We start from the raw sequence: 15,570 nt of genomic DNA on the forward strand, positions 1-15,570 counted from the left end.
GTCGATCAGATCCGCGACTTTCATACATTGCCGGGTTATTACGCTGGTGGAAAATGTATCGGCATGTTTTGTTATTTACAGCGCGTGCTTTCAGTGTATAAGGTCCGCCCACAATTATTGCAGAATATCCGATTTTCTTCTTTGTTTGTATAAAAGTTTACTGTATCATGCATGAAATGCACAATTTCCACGAGGATAACATCGAAGTTTTCAACTTCGAAGTAACTGTCAACGATTTAATCGTGGACGAGTACACATTTAGGAACGATAAGTGTGCTACATTCCATATATTAAAGTAACCCATAATTCATTTCGGCATAACCGACTGATGACTTCTGGTTAAACGTAAACATTTATTCTTCTTGCGCAATAACGAAAATCAACTTCGGTGAATACAGTATGTATCAAAATAAGCCAGTTAAATTATCGATTGATATTGACACGGGGGTTATTCACACATGACAAGTACACAATTAACCGCGCAAATCTTCGCTGCTTGGAGTCGGGGTTATACTCGTCGGCTGACGTGCAATAAACTGGACCCGACCGGTGTAGCTGCAGCATATGATTTATCCCACCATATTCGAGATAAGAATGTATTTAGGGTGCGTTAGCATCTGCACTGTGTAATCGATTTCATGACATGGGAATTTTAGCAAACAGGATCAGACCGACCGTTTCATGACCGCAATCAGTCTAGGACCGGCAAAACCGAAAAAAATATGATCCCTGATTATAGCGATGATTTAACAGAAGTGCATAATTCTCTGTCACCTAAAAACGTATTTAATGGAATCTTTTCATTTGATCTATAAGTAAACCACAAGTGACCTGTTGGAACTTGTATATTAGACAGCCTTTTTGCAGCAGATACAACCAGCTACTGGTTAAATTAGATATTACTAAACATAAGGTTTTAATATAAATATACATTCTCTGTTGGAAATATTTTGAATGATCAAAACTTAATAGTCAAAATTATGTGCCTAGAAATGAAATATTTATGTTTCATTTAGTACTGTTATTCTTCTGAAGTCCACCTTCTCTGATTAATTTAGTTCCTCTTGTCTTAATGTTAGCACCTTAGGGACCATGGTTCTCATATTTGTAATTTTCATGTAACTAATATTCTTCATTTAACGACTTAAAATGTTTTATTGCTGGTTGATTTGGCAATGAACATTAAAACACTAGCTTTAAACCCAATATTGGCCTATTAACACATTTAAGTAGTCCACAGATGAACGAATCTTGTTTATACTCATGAAATCAAGTTGACCAGGTTATGGACTGAAAACATTCCTTGAAATGAGATACTTCCTCTTTGTATGCACACATAAACCAGTTGTCACTGCCTTGGGTCGGTATGGTTTAATCTTACCCTACTTGTCACATGACTGGTGACGTTAATACTTTGTTTGTTGTAGAAATAAACTTGCCAACAAACTTCAGTTGATATTTAGTTGACTTTATTTGTTTAGCTGAACATTGTGTTGATAGACATTGGACAATATCTAGATTGGTGTGTTTTATTAAGTGTAGTAATCAATGAGTTTTACACAGTGCCTGTCAACTGGACAGGCTGATGGAAAAGTAAGCCTGTCCGGACAAAAATTCACCTGACCGAACAGAGTGAGTTTATAACTGAAGAATTTAGGAAAGTTTAACTCATATTTATTGCAATGTGCAGCCTGTGTGGACAACTATAAGTAATTGATTTTGGGACATATAACATCAAATCATTATGTGTTCTTATGCAAATGTAAATCACTGTAATTTTAAAATATGTGATTCATTCAAGCACATTTCCGTGTTATTTCATGCGTTCCGACGATACATAAAGCAAAATATTGCTTACATGTATATATGATGATGACAACTTCAAATTTGACAATTTCGATTTTTTGTATAAGCATTTTTTTCGTGTGTAGTTTTTTGTTACAACCTTTGTAATTGGATAGATGGTTATATGTCGGAACAATGAAATGGACGTTTTCGAAAAACAACAACAAAGGGAGAGTACTCTTAGGAACAAGTAACGCGTTATTGTTCTTAATGACAAAAAGGCTAGAAATTCACGTAGAGTGATTCCAATTGGATGTAATCGTTCTTATGGCAAGTACTAGACTTTTCGGTATTTAGTCATATTTTGTTTGGCCTGTCACAAGGACCGGCAATATTAGAAACTTCGCCGGACCGTAAAAAAATTCGCCGGGCAAGACCGGAGGTCCGGCCTTTACAGGAAGCCTGGATACCTTTTTATTTATACCCGAGTTCTTGAGATAAAAAGCGTCAGTGGTCTACAAAATGGCGACTTTTTTGCAATCCTCCATTGAAAAAGGATCTGACATTGTCAAAGACTTCTTGTGTTCGACCTGCGAAGAGGCGAAACTTGAAGAATCGGCTGATTATTATTGTGAATCTTGCGTAAAGTTTTACTGTGGAATATGTATTCACTTGCACAACCAATTGTTTAAGAAACACACCCCTCATGGAAGGAGTGATATGAAGAAATGGCCTGTTGCCAAGAAGGTGGAAGATTTCCTTTTTAAATGTGATGTTCATAAGGAAGAAAACTTGGCAATGTTTTGCAAAGAGCATAGCATGCTGTGCTGCAATAATTGTGCTTTCCTTAATCACAGGTATTTTATCATTTGTTTTGTTGTTTTTTTAGGAGAAAAAGCGTATGGTTTTTAACTACGTTGAAATGAACTTAAAAACTTATCCAAAAATCAAGTTAATGATATGAATAAAACAAATGTTATTTAAATAAACAGCCATTTGCTGTGCAATTTATATAGTAGTTAACTTTCTTTTAAGCATATTATTATTTTAGTCTAATCAATGATTAAAGTAGATTTTGAAAATTACATTTTCAGGGGTGAATTCAAATTTTCAGGAGTCAAACTATTTAGATTTAATTTGTTTCTGTTTATTTGTCAAATGCCCTGCAAATGTTGTTTTGCATAAACTTAATTAAAATACAAGACAAACAACACAATTGTATGATAAAAATATATTTTGGGGTTAGCTTTTTGGTAATGTATGCGTCAAAATGATGCAAGGGAGATTATGCTTCATTTGAAACCCCTGCTTATGGACTCAAAACTTGGTTTTAGATTACGAAAATGTTAATATTCGCTTCAGTTAAGTTAGAGGTAAACCAAACCAGTAAGATGGTCCTGCTTTAACTGGTGAAATGATAAACTAACAGCCTTAAGAGATAATAAAAGCCATGATATTTGGATAAGTTAATATATTGTAAAAAATAAATAAAAGAAATAATCATCAAATACATAATTATGGATAATAAATGATTTTTTTAATTACACATTTACCAGATTTGCATTGATTAAGATGTAAAAATTAGTACTTATTCTTCATTTATTAACTATTTGTTTTCATTAAAACTGAATCTGTTTTCTTACAGGCAATGCAAAACAGTGATGCTTTTATCGGACTTGGTAAAAAATACCTCCACTGACCTCAAACAAGTATCAGTTACTATCCAAACTACTCTGGCAAAACTGAAGAAGCTTCAAGACAATCAGGAGGCTAGCATTCATTCTGTGCAAAGTTCATATGATGAGCAGTTACACAAAATACAGGAAACTCGGCAAAAGATACTTGCAGCCTTAGAAATGCTTGAAAAGAAAACATTGCAGGAAATGAAAGATACACTGACCAAACTGCAAGCCTCTCTCAAAAGTGATGATGACAAATGTTCCACACTTGGAAATGAATTAAAACAACTTAGAGACGCTATTCAGGACATAAGCGATAAAAGCAAGCAAGAACTATCTTTTATAGCCAGCATTAAATGCAAGGACAAAATACAGCAGTTTGAAAAATATCAAAAGAAGAACTTTGCTCAACTAAAATTGTCAATAACTTTCCAGCCTTATAGTGAAATAATGCAGTATCTTTCCCAGTTGTCCGGTCTTGGGAAGATTGAACACTATGCTCAGTCATTGACTGCAGTGGGAAATGCAGACCAAATCATAAGGATTGATGGAAAGTCTGAGTATGATGTAGGCGTACAGGGTGATTCAACTTGCTGTATCAGTGACATATGTGTTCTCCCTAGTGGGCAAGTCCTTGTTGTAGACCAAACTAATAAGAAAGTCAAGCTGTTGAACAAGCAGTACCAGGTTGTGAGTCACTATAATGTTTCTGATACGCCTTGGGACATGTGTCAGATCACACCCAGTGAGGTTTGTGTTACTGTTGGTAAAGAGGTCCAGTTTATCAAAGTCAACAACAACCAGCTGGTGAAAGACAGAAAGCTCAAGTTTCAACATAAATGTTTGGGTATTGCCTCCCACCAGGGAGACCTGTTTGTAACCTCTGGTACTGAACTATACAACTACTCGCTGGATGGTAAACTAGTCAGCAAACTTCACGAGAATAAGTCAAATACATATACAGGTAAGAGTCATATTGGATTTATCTCTATGATCAAGAACATATCATTATAGCAGCAAGACCCTCCAAATTCTGCAGTATTACTCATACAAATAGTTATTAATATATATTGACTGTCACTCCATGACATGTCTATGAAACGAAAGTGCATGGCTGTGAAAAGAATAGTTTTTGACCTGTTCTCTATATTTCGTTGATATCAAATAAACATGGTGTAATATGGTATGTAATTAAGATTGTTTCTTTATATTATATACTTATTATTATAAACTTAAATTTGTCTTTTATTGATGCAAACAACATACAAGAATTAAAAAACAATACTTAATCTATGAGATGATAATTTTAAGAGGTTGCTTTTGTAATATGTAAAAAAGTACTAGACAGGAAAGTTTCATTATTGTTTCTTTTTCTACATTATTTTCCTTAAGTGAAAGTAACAAACGCAACTTAATTCATGATTTTTTACACATACATGTATGCACTATGCTTGTCTGATTTCACTCATAATTATGACAAAAGATTATAATCATGTATTCTGTCTTGCAGTCTACAGTTGTGCAGTGAGCCCGACAGGTGACACGTTGTATATCACAGACTACAAACAGCATAAGCTCCTCACTCTGGCCAGGGATGGATCAGTCCTTTCCATCTTCACAGACCCTGAATTGAGATGCCCATATTGTGTACAGGTGACACCTGCAGGCCAGGTGCTGGTATGTGGATGGATGTCCAATACTATCCTACAGATTGACAGTAAGGGCAGTAGGAAGCTGGCCACTCTTGCTACAAAGATGGATGAGCTAAGGTCAGTCTGCTACAACAGCAACACTGACTCCATTATTGTGGGAATGGAAGATAACAAGATCCTGGTGTACAAAGTGAAATAGCTTATCATTCTTGTTTCTGATGTGTAATGATAAGTCATATAAATAACTATAAAGTGATATAAATTACTAAAGCTGCTAGTCATTAAGTGCTATGTTACACATATATATAGTTGATGTGTTGTAATAAGTCGAAATAAATGACAATAGCTGTTTGTGTAATAGTGTTATGTTACAATTCAAGAATGAATTTGAAGTGTACATACTTATTTTTTTCTTTAAATAATGTTATTACGCATGCTATGTTTAGAATGTGATATATTAGATTTGTAACAATGTATTGATTGATTAATTTTTTGCTCTTTAAGTGGCTCTGATATATTTAAGTCAATGGAATACTTATGGATCAATAATACAAGCGGATATTTTGTCATTAATAGATAGTTTTACATGAAAACAACTTTGAAATGCGTTGTTATTGTTTTACAGCTTGTATGATTGTTTTCCATCATTTTGCGCTTTGCTTTGCTAATCATAATTGTGTACCAAACCCCGAGTGGGTAGAGAAAAACAAGTAACTCTTTGTTTGTTTTGTATGATATCAGGCGAGGCTTAGAATAAAATAATGGTGAAGCTTGCCAAACCTTAAGTTGATTCTCACCAAGCCTGATATATTACAATACGATCAGGCAGTTATCTGTTTTTCTGTTCATCATAACTTCGTCTTCATTTTGAAAGAAATAATGACATTATCACTGAAATGCTGCATTTTTAGCGGGAATGAATATGATTTGTGATGTTTGACTACTTAATAATGACGTCATGAGCACTTGTGCTTAATACTTGTAAAATATGTTTTTTGCTGTGTTTGTAAATGTTTCTGTCAAAATATATGATATCTTTGTATCAAATTGTTGGTTTCGTTGAATCTGATTATATTGTACCAAAAATTGATAATCTAACAATTTCCTGTTGAAGTTATATAAAACAATATATCTGGTAGCGTTTTATCAGGCAGATATCAATGTAGTGTATAATAAAGAGTAAAAAAGAATCAATAATGGCCAAAAGGGGGATGATGTATTCAATTAAATGTGAAATCATAATGCCAAATATAAATCTGCGAGCAGTCACTCCAGCCTTGAACCAGTTATTTTGAAACTATTTCTAATCCGGGGCCGCAAAGCAAGACATGGTATTAAAGTTAATTCCTCAATCTGTTCGTAACACTTTTGAGTCTGCAACACTTTTGTGTCCGTGATGTTGTTCTTATACCTTTTCATGGATGTTCAAGAAACTTGCATCAATTGTTAAGGTCATGAAGCAAACAAAAGGGATAAGTCAGTCAAGCAAGGTAAAGTTCAAAGTCACACTTTAAGGTCAAAAGCCTGTCTATTTTTGTGTCTGATCGAGTTCTCCTATACTGCAGGGCTTTTTTCCTTTTGTGAAGTTCACAACTCAACTGTTCACAATTTTAAGAAGTTTGTGACTCTAATCTTCACACTTTTAGAAAGTTTGCGACTCATTTTTTCACAATTTTGAAAAGTTTGCCACTCAATTTTTTTCACAATGGTGGGATTCTGTTTGAAGCATTTGCATGAAACTTGGCTAAAAGGTGAAGGTCAGGATTACAGTCAACTCGTACCTAAGTCAACTAGCACGGTAGTCAACTCGCTCATTTTTTGGTCAACTCGCACAATAGTCAACTCATACCTTAGTCCAAATATTGACCTGTTAATGAGTTCTAGATGAGTAATTTATGCAAACACTCAAATGAAAAACACTTTCAGAGTTTAGTTCAATAAAAAAATCTATATTTAAAAAACACACACTTTATTGTATTCTTCATATATCTTTTTTTAAGATTTACACCAAAATGATTAATTTCAAGATAAATTAACTTTAATTGAATCTTGTGCCGTATACAACACCTTTTACACCATTATCCGTGTTGTGACAAACATTACAGCAAAACTGATCTATTAACATACCAAATAACTTTCATTGATTATATATATAATGTTTGGCAATTTTAATTAATGGTCGTTGTATATAACACACCTCTTACACATATTACCCTTGAAAAACACCGACCACAATTAAGTGTAAAAGAAACGTTAAAGGGACATTTCACAGTTTTTGGCATGTGTTGAAGTTTGTCACACACATGCTTTATATTGACAACAACATAACCCTCTAAATAATTCAATCGTTTGAGCTTCAACACTTTATAATATTTAGGTTTTTAAATCGTCAAAAGATGCATATAATGAATGTTTTAGAGCATGGTAAATTTTTAGTATTACTCAACTGTTTCCTCACAAATATCATAACTACAACGAATTTCTTTATCTGAAACATTTTTTTTAATTTTGCCAATTTACCAAAACGTCAGGTCGCTTTCATTTTGACAACCATATATTCAGATAATAAAAAAACATCATGGCTATTAACTTTAGTAAAAATATTACTGAAAACATTCCTATTCGCAATTTGAAGCATTATTGGCAAAACAGCAACAATACTTATTTCCAATTTTAGTCAAAACGCCACGAAATTTCCCAGTTCAAAGGGACCCGGCCCATTACCAAAATGGTAACAAATCCACTGATTTACACTTATAAACTAATGATCATAATATATATATATATATATATATATATATATATATATATATATATATATATATATATATATATATATATATATATATATATCCTACATCTATTTCTGAATAGTTTTTGGGGGTGCGAGTTGACTTAACAAAGTGCGAGTTGACCAAAAAAGACTGCGAGTTGACCAAAAAACGTGAGAGTTGACTACTGTGCGAGTTGACTTGGGTACGAGTTGACCGGCACCCGAAGGTCATTGAGACAGTGTGCAGCAGGTCAAAGTATTGTGTCCACTTGTTATATCCTAGGACATACAGAGTGGACACAAACCTTTGACCCTCTGCACATTGTCTCCATGACATTAACTTTTCATGCACATCCTTCAATCGTTTTATGCAAGCCCTTTTGTTCTTTGAAGCATTTTCATGAAATTTGACGAAAAGATCATGGAAAAGATTTGCAGAAGGTCAAACGTTTGTGTCCACTTGTTATATCCTTTAACTATGTAAGGATGGTAATGAAAAGTTTATGTCATGGAGACAATCTGCAGAAGGCATTAGTTAAATCACTTTAACTTAAAAGTCCAGACCACCTGAAGGTCAAAAGAGTGGCAAAGTGGAATATAGCTGTCTCTTGGACTGCCTTATTTCAAAAGGAAAGTGAACTTTGTTTAACCTGATAAAGTATAAAAAGACCCAACCTGAAACAATCATGAAATATATGATAATCAGTTATGTATTTTGGAGTTTTACTTTCACTTGATCATTTAAATGAAGTATTTATTTTTGTTCTAATAATTGAAGGTCTCGGTTTAAAAAAATCATACAGCAGAAAAAATCTGGTAACCTTATTCTGATTTAAAAAAAATATGGGTGATTGGTTGGTTTTGTTGATTTTATTTAGTGTTCTAAGCTTACAATCTTTTAACTCAATTCAACATCTAAAATTGAAATAATTGTACAGTTTCGTATCATACACGATCAATTTAAACAATGTTAATTTGGATGCATTTTAAATAGATATAATCACCAATAATAAAATTTTAATACAGCTGAGTTTTGAATAAAGGCAGACTCAGTAACAATCTCTACGCAGAGTTGTTGTTTCTTGCTCTCACATACAATCTCTGCCATCGCAAGAAAATCCTACCAGATTTGGTCGGATTTTATTTTTTATATCCCAAGATCGAATTATCAGGGGGTATATTGTTTTGGGCCTGTCATTATTGTATGTGTGTGTCTATCCTAAAACTTTAACATTGCTCATAAAATGAAAACTTTTGGGTCTATGTTCTTTAAACTTCACATGTGCATGCATCTCATTGAGATCTACAATCAAACATGGTTTGAGGTCTATAGGTCAAAGTCACTGTGACCTTTACATTAAAAATATAACCTTGTTTCTTAAATAGCTGCTGTGCGTCTTTAAAGCGGAGTATTGGGCATTGTGTTTCACAAACATAGTTCTTGTTATTGTTCTATTCGAGTTGCAATGCTATGAGGTAAAAATTTATTTACACTTATGTGTATCATGAATTTTGCTGGGCCAAGTATAAGATTGAGCGCTCTAAAATCGGTTTAAACCCCCAATGCTTTGCATTGACCGTTCCAAGGCGATGACCCCAGCTTTATTCTTCTATGTGTGTATGTTGCTTCATATTGTGCTGTTTCGTACTGTTTTGGCAATTGGTCACTTGCCTTAAATAAAGGACCAACAAATTGTATATAATAAGAATGCAATACTGCTCCAGCAGCTAGAGTTTCACTTCTTTATATTGGTATATAAATTCTCAAGATTGACATGCTGACCAAGATTGAGTCATACTTGTGGCATCTACTATGAAAACAAGGTTTTATAAGATTCGATCTGGTGATCCAATTTTCGTACACGCAAGATCAGGATTGAAACTCATCATACAATTTTTAAAAATTCTGAGCAAGTTGTATAAGCATTTGATAAAAATGTTGCCTCTAGTGCGATACAAGTTGATCACACACAATGCAGGTAAGCCGGACACGTGTAGTTCAATAGCCTACCATAAGCATTTTGTGCTTGGGTAAGCTAAAATATGTAAGGGCTTACTAATGACCTTCAAGTGTGACCTTGATCTTCAGCCATCATGACTGACTTATACCTTCGACACTTCTTCTAAATGACCATTAGATAGATTAAATTCGGAACTCACGCACTGTGGGTTTTTCCGATTTCTGAGCGCGCGCTGGAGGTACAAACATTTTCATTAAAAACAGTAATGTCCAGTAACGTCGATATCCGATTTGCTTCCCATTCAGTAGTGGATAATAAGTATTTAAATGACAGTAGTGTTGTTTCTTTTAGGTTATGTCAAAATTCAAGTCTTTTGTTGTTATTACTATAAATATTATTATTAACAAGAGATTGCCAAGCAATATTGTCCCCTACCGGTGAAACTCCACCATTGTCAGTAATTTTTATTTAATTTTTTTATTTGTTGCCATAGCAACCAGAATTCTTGACGTAGGAACAAAATGAAATGACGTGCATAATCTCCATATTGCCATCTATCCATGTTTCAAGTTTCATGAAAAAATAAGAAGAACTTTTTAAGTTATCGCAGGATCCAGAAAAGTGTGACAGACAGACAGAGCGCAAACCATAGGTCCCCTCCGGTTTCACCGGTAGGGGACAATAATTACACATAACAAATCTAATACTGATATACATGTATGTCAAACGTTTAATACAGGATTAAAGTCTATAAAATACACCGTTCAGATGTACAGCCGCCTATACGAATGGGTCCAGTAGCTAACATCCTTAAAAGACATGAAAAACAGACTTTGTCAGCAGTATGGTAATGAAGGAACCTATACAAACAGCTTGACATATGCAATATTTCTTCTGAAAAACATTATATTCATGTTCTTGTTTTTCTGCATGCTTTATAGATCAAAGATCTATTAATATACCATGTATAGTAATAGATCTTTGTATAGATATAGCAAATAAGTCATGTACGGTAAAGCTCGTTAGTGATGTGCCTTCTAATCTTATAAGGTCTTAGTCTTTAGTGAATAATTTTCTTTACTATTTAGATTAAAGAAAATCATCACAATAGACATATCAATACCGAACTGATATGAAACGATATATTAGTGCTAGTACTACGAATTGACAGAGGATAGTGAGTTTTTTTGTTGTTTGGTACTTGTAAGATTTTAAATATATTTGAATAGTATAATATATATACAATGGAGTCAATGTCTTGGTAGTTTAATTGAAAAACTTCCATTAAACCTGTATGCCCGTGCCTACTCACAGTATATGCAATGACATAGTTACGTGACCGAAGCTGTTTACATGTACATGCAGCATTATATCGTTTTACATAGTATTCTTACAAATTAAACACGATCGAGATTAGTTCATCTAAAGAAACAGGATTAAATCATGGCATTTTTATAAACTGTAACGAACGTTTGAGAAGAACAAGTGGTGTTTACGCTAGTCAGCTTTTATTTTTACCAACCCCGCGTGCTCAAATATTGGAAAAACCCAGACTGGAGAGTTCCAAATAACAACTATTGCAGCCACGTTTCAGGAAAACCCCTCAAAATCTGTGGATATATGGAGCAGATACAAAATGGAGGCTCAACCATTTGACCTCTAAATGTGACCTTGACCTGACCTATCGTGTCTTGTACAGTCAGTGTATCTATTCCGTCACACCTTACGCTTTTTCGCTGCAAATTTCTCACGTGCGATAGACACATTTCTCTGTTTTCGTATGATGAGAGACACTTTTTTTATCGATAATTTAAGACTTACTTGAATTAAATCGAGCACGTGTAAGTAGGTAAAACCACGCGTGTAAACCTGCACCCGACGTGTCCGTTTGCGATAGCAGAGAAACTATTCCGAATCGCATATCTATTTTTAGATGTGTGCTCTCGGGGGTCATCTCAAAATGATTTTTGACTGTCACTTTGAGCAGATTTTTGTACAAAAAGGTATCGAGACATTGTTACAAAATATGGGGTGTAAATAAAAAACACGATTAAGTAATAATTTTACAATTTTATTTCTAGCAAATCAACTGCCTGTTGAAATAACACTTTCAATGCTGGATATTTTTTGCGTGTCTTATCAACAATGTGTTTCAAAGATAACACACACATTCGTGTAGTTGAATCTTTGTTACAAACTGTCTCAAATCATTTTGGCTATTTTGGAAGGCTGAGCTAATTGGATGCAAGTGCTTAAATCCAGTCCATAGACACATTAATTCCAAATCTTGAAATGCAGCATTGAAAGGTTTAAAATCAATAACAAAATAAAAATATATAAAAATATATAATTAACAAACAAGACATAAAGGACTAGCATATTCATTGAGTATATTATCACATATTTTGTGGGGGAAAAAATGAAGTTCGGTGTCAACTTGTTACCAAACAATACATTTGGAATGTCCTAAATTCAATGAGGTTGCAGAAAAAAATGGAACTTTGATAGAGAAGGAAGAAATTGATTTGGTAGGGTAGAAATCATTATGATAAAAGGAGAAATTGCTAAAATGAGTAAATATTACTTTTATCCTAGTGATGTCCTATGTCATCTGCAACAAACATCTAAAATATCTTTATTGTTTGGTTATGTGTTAACTCATTCATACCTGTTACAATTTACAGCAACAATTTAGTTTAAACTTAATAATTTTACAACATTTGGGAAAAAGTTCTTACAGCTTAAGCCAAATATCAAGTCGGTATGTTAATTAGTGCAAAAGTGTGAATGAAATGAGCGAGTTTGACCCATGTATTTGACCTGTGCGACCTTGAAGGATGACCTTGACCTTGACCATTCACCACTCAAAATGTGCAGATCCATGAGAGAGACATGCATGCCAAATATCAAGTAGCTATGTGCAATATGGCAAAAGTTATAGCAAATGTTAAAGTTGGCGCAAACCAACAGACCAACAGACAGGGCAAAAATCAATATGTCCCCCAGCATATACTGGTGGACATAAAAATGTGCTGTCCATACATGCAGAAACTATTGAGTAATTAAGCGGACACTCAAATTATATTTATATCCACAATGACCTTGACTAAATTCTAAAGGGATTTTCATGTAAGTACCAGCTGTCTATACACAAAGTTTGGTGTTCATTATGCAAGGGTACTTAAGTTATTTAGCAAATCAAACTCTGAAGCCCACCCACACACCAGCTACAAGTGATCACATTATACAACCTGTCATAAATGACAGGCATATTCAAATGGCCACAAGTATATTTTGAAGTGAATCATTAAACAAACCTACAGGCAATTGTGGAGTACTGTATTGCATATTAGTATAACATATCATTTGACTCTGTTGAATGGCCACAAAGATTTTCAACTTTTGTTTACAGACACTGGACCAACCCACCGATGTGAATCCAATTCAGCCCCATACTTTGTACATGGGGTAAAATAAAAAAAACTAAATCCTTTTGTGTTCACCTTGTTGCACAATGTGATCAACTGATCATGTGAGAAAATACCACATGTACCATACTGTATTCATTTTTATTACAGTTCATACTGTATGTAACCTTATATGTTTACATTTATTAAAGGCAAATATTTCCTATGATATCATAGTTTATTTATACAGTACTGCGTGAGTATAACATACATTTTAATTTATAGCTAAGTTAAGTATGAAACTGTGCTCTGTATTCAATGAATTTGAAAATGGCTTTAGGAAGTTCACAACTAAGATACACACAGCAATCAAAATGGTATTTAAGTCAAAATTGTTATGTGTACCATTATAAGATGCACATTATACTTTGAAATATTTTTTACCGCATAACTATTTAATTGATTAAGATAATTAATTACCCGCTTTACAGATTTTGCTGCCTCTACAGCTGGACTACAATGTACTGATGATCTGTTTGTCTTCTGCTTTCCCATGGCAATTGTATCTGCAAATGTAAATGATATAACAAGTGTTAACCCTTTACAATGCAATAACAGGGTTTTACAAGATTTTGATGATGACACTAGATATAATTGTGATAAAAGGAGAAATTGCTCAAATTTGAGCAATTTCCCTTTTTATCAAAATGATATATAACCTTCTAAATCAACTTTGTCTTATTACATTACAACTTAGTGTGTTATCTGCAACCTCTTTCAGTTTGGGATGGTCTAAACCTAAAAATTAAGGTAATGCGGGCTACACAGAATGTTTCATGAACATTTAGAAATCCGCCAATTTATTTGAATTAATATTATAACTTTATCTTTATAATAATATCTGTCAGCATATACTCTTTAAATTTGTTCTGAGACAGCATACATTTAGCATTTCCCTAATGCAAAGAATATTATTCAATGCATTGGATAATTTGTGTAAATATTGTGACAAAATTATAAACTGCTCATTAATGAGCCTGCCGCAGGGATATAGTGAACACATTGTGACACACTGTGAATAATGAGACCAATTATTTGAAAGAATTCATCATAGCTTTTGTTTATAATAGTGTTCATACATGTATATGTGTGTGTGTGTGTGTAATCACATGAGCTTGAAATTCTATCACTACATAAAGTCTATGCATAAATTATTAAAAAAATACCCCACCCACCCCTCTTCTCTATATATAAAAAGACAAGCTGTCTTTTTATATATAGAGAAGAGGGGTGGGTGGGTGGGGTATTTTTTTTAAATAATTTATGCATAGACTTTATGTAGTGAAAGAATTTCAAGCTCCTGTGGTGTAATTCTGACAGTTAAGACAGTTTGTCTGACCACTGAAAGTTTATTTATTTTCATTACACATTTACAAATGGGAGAAAATATTGCAAACATTTTATTTCAAGGCATACTGTGCATGTCAACCAAGTTTAATGACGAACTATAGCATTAAACAACAGACCAAATCCGCAAAACATGCACCAAAAATGTTTGTCGAAGTTACGGTAATGTTTATACGGCCCCCGAGTTATGCATCCAGGTGGTACGGAATAGATACACTGACTGGCCTTTATATAATGGTGTTTATCTTTCTTAAATGAAGGTGGAAATGCATATTGATGACTGTAACGAGTAAAATATATATAATTCAAGAAAATAACACGAACCTTTTGGTAACCTCGGTCATTGAACAGATTAATGTTGTCCACCGACTTTTCAGACGTCCGAAAAAACGCGCCGGAAATTCAACCGATCTGAAGCCTCGTTTTGGAAATCCAATCGCTGGCAGACCAAGAGTTCATACATTTTGTAAACATCCATTCAGTAGACAAAGAAATAATTACTTTACATGAAACAACAGACAAAATTAAGTTTCTAAACATACTCTCTCCGTACCAGCCATTCAATCTAGAAATATGTCGGAATCGGACAGGAGCCGGAATAGATAAACTGACTGTACACATGATGACATCACCTCAGAGACCTAAATATTGTATTCAGGTTTCATTAAAACAATTTCATGGGTATTACAGATATGGATTGGACACAAAAAAGGATGTGCAAACCTTTGACCTTGAAGTATGACACGGACCTGGATCTGACTCATGCCTATTGGTTTAGCAAATGTTTATGAAAACCCTTCCAAAGAAAATGGAAATACAATTGTATGGAGCTGAAATTAAAATGGAAGCTCAAACCTTTGACCTCGAAGAAGCATCTTGAGTCAGCATGACGGACTCGTGGCCTCA

General features: G+C 33.9%; 1 protein-coding gene and 1 long non-coding RNA gene across 2 annotated transcripts; one reads left to right on the plus strand and one right to left on the minus strand.

The window, feature by feature from the left end:
* The first annotated feature begins 1,405 nt into the window (after window positions 1-1,405).
* Window positions 1,406-6,820, plus strand: LOC127835147 (uncharacterized). Its single transcript, XM_052361452.1, has 3 exons — window positions 1,406-2,642; window positions 3,431-4,428; window positions 4,975-6,820. The coding sequence occupies exons 1-3, from the start codon at window positions 2,308-2,310 to the stop codon at window positions 5,313-5,315; spliced, it is 1,674 nt and encodes a 557-aa protein (XP_052217412.1). The 5' UTR covers window positions 1,406-2,307; the 3' UTR covers window positions 5,316-6,820.
* A 5,088-nt stretch (window positions 6,821-11,908) lies between these two features.
* On the minus strand, window positions 11,909-15,310 carry LOC127835148 (uncharacterized). The gene is made up of 2 exons (XR_008028381.1): window positions 14,989-15,310; window positions 11,909-13,823 (listed from the first exon to the last, which is right to left on the minus strand). It is a non-coding gene; the product is annotated as an uncharacterized LOC127835148 (long non-coding RNA).
* Between the last annotated feature and the right edge of the window lie 260 nt (window positions 15,311-15,570).

The sequence above is a fragment of the Dreissena polymorpha genome, chromosome 6, assembly GCF_020536995.1.
Source record: "Dreissena polymorpha isolate Duluth1 chromosome 6, UMN_Dpol_1.0, whole genome shotgun sequence".
Classification (NCBI taxonomy): domain Eukaryota; kingdom Metazoa; phylum Mollusca; class Bivalvia; order Myida; family Dreissenidae; genus Dreissena; species Dreissena polymorpha.

Bases quoted from the DNA above. Each gene is read 5' to 3' on its own strand.
- LOC127835147 (XM_052361452.1), top strand. From the start codon at position 2,308: ATGGCGACTTTTTTGCAATCCTCCATTGAAAAAGGATCTGACATTGTC. The intron at 2,643-3,430 runs GTATTTTATCAT...GTTTTCTTACAG, and splicing joins TGTGCTTTCCTTAATCACAG to GCAATGCAAAACAGTGATGC. The intron at 4,429-4,974 runs GTAAGAGTCATA...TCTGTCTTGCAG, and splicing joins TAAGTCAAATACATATACAG to TCTACAGTTGTGCAGTGAGC.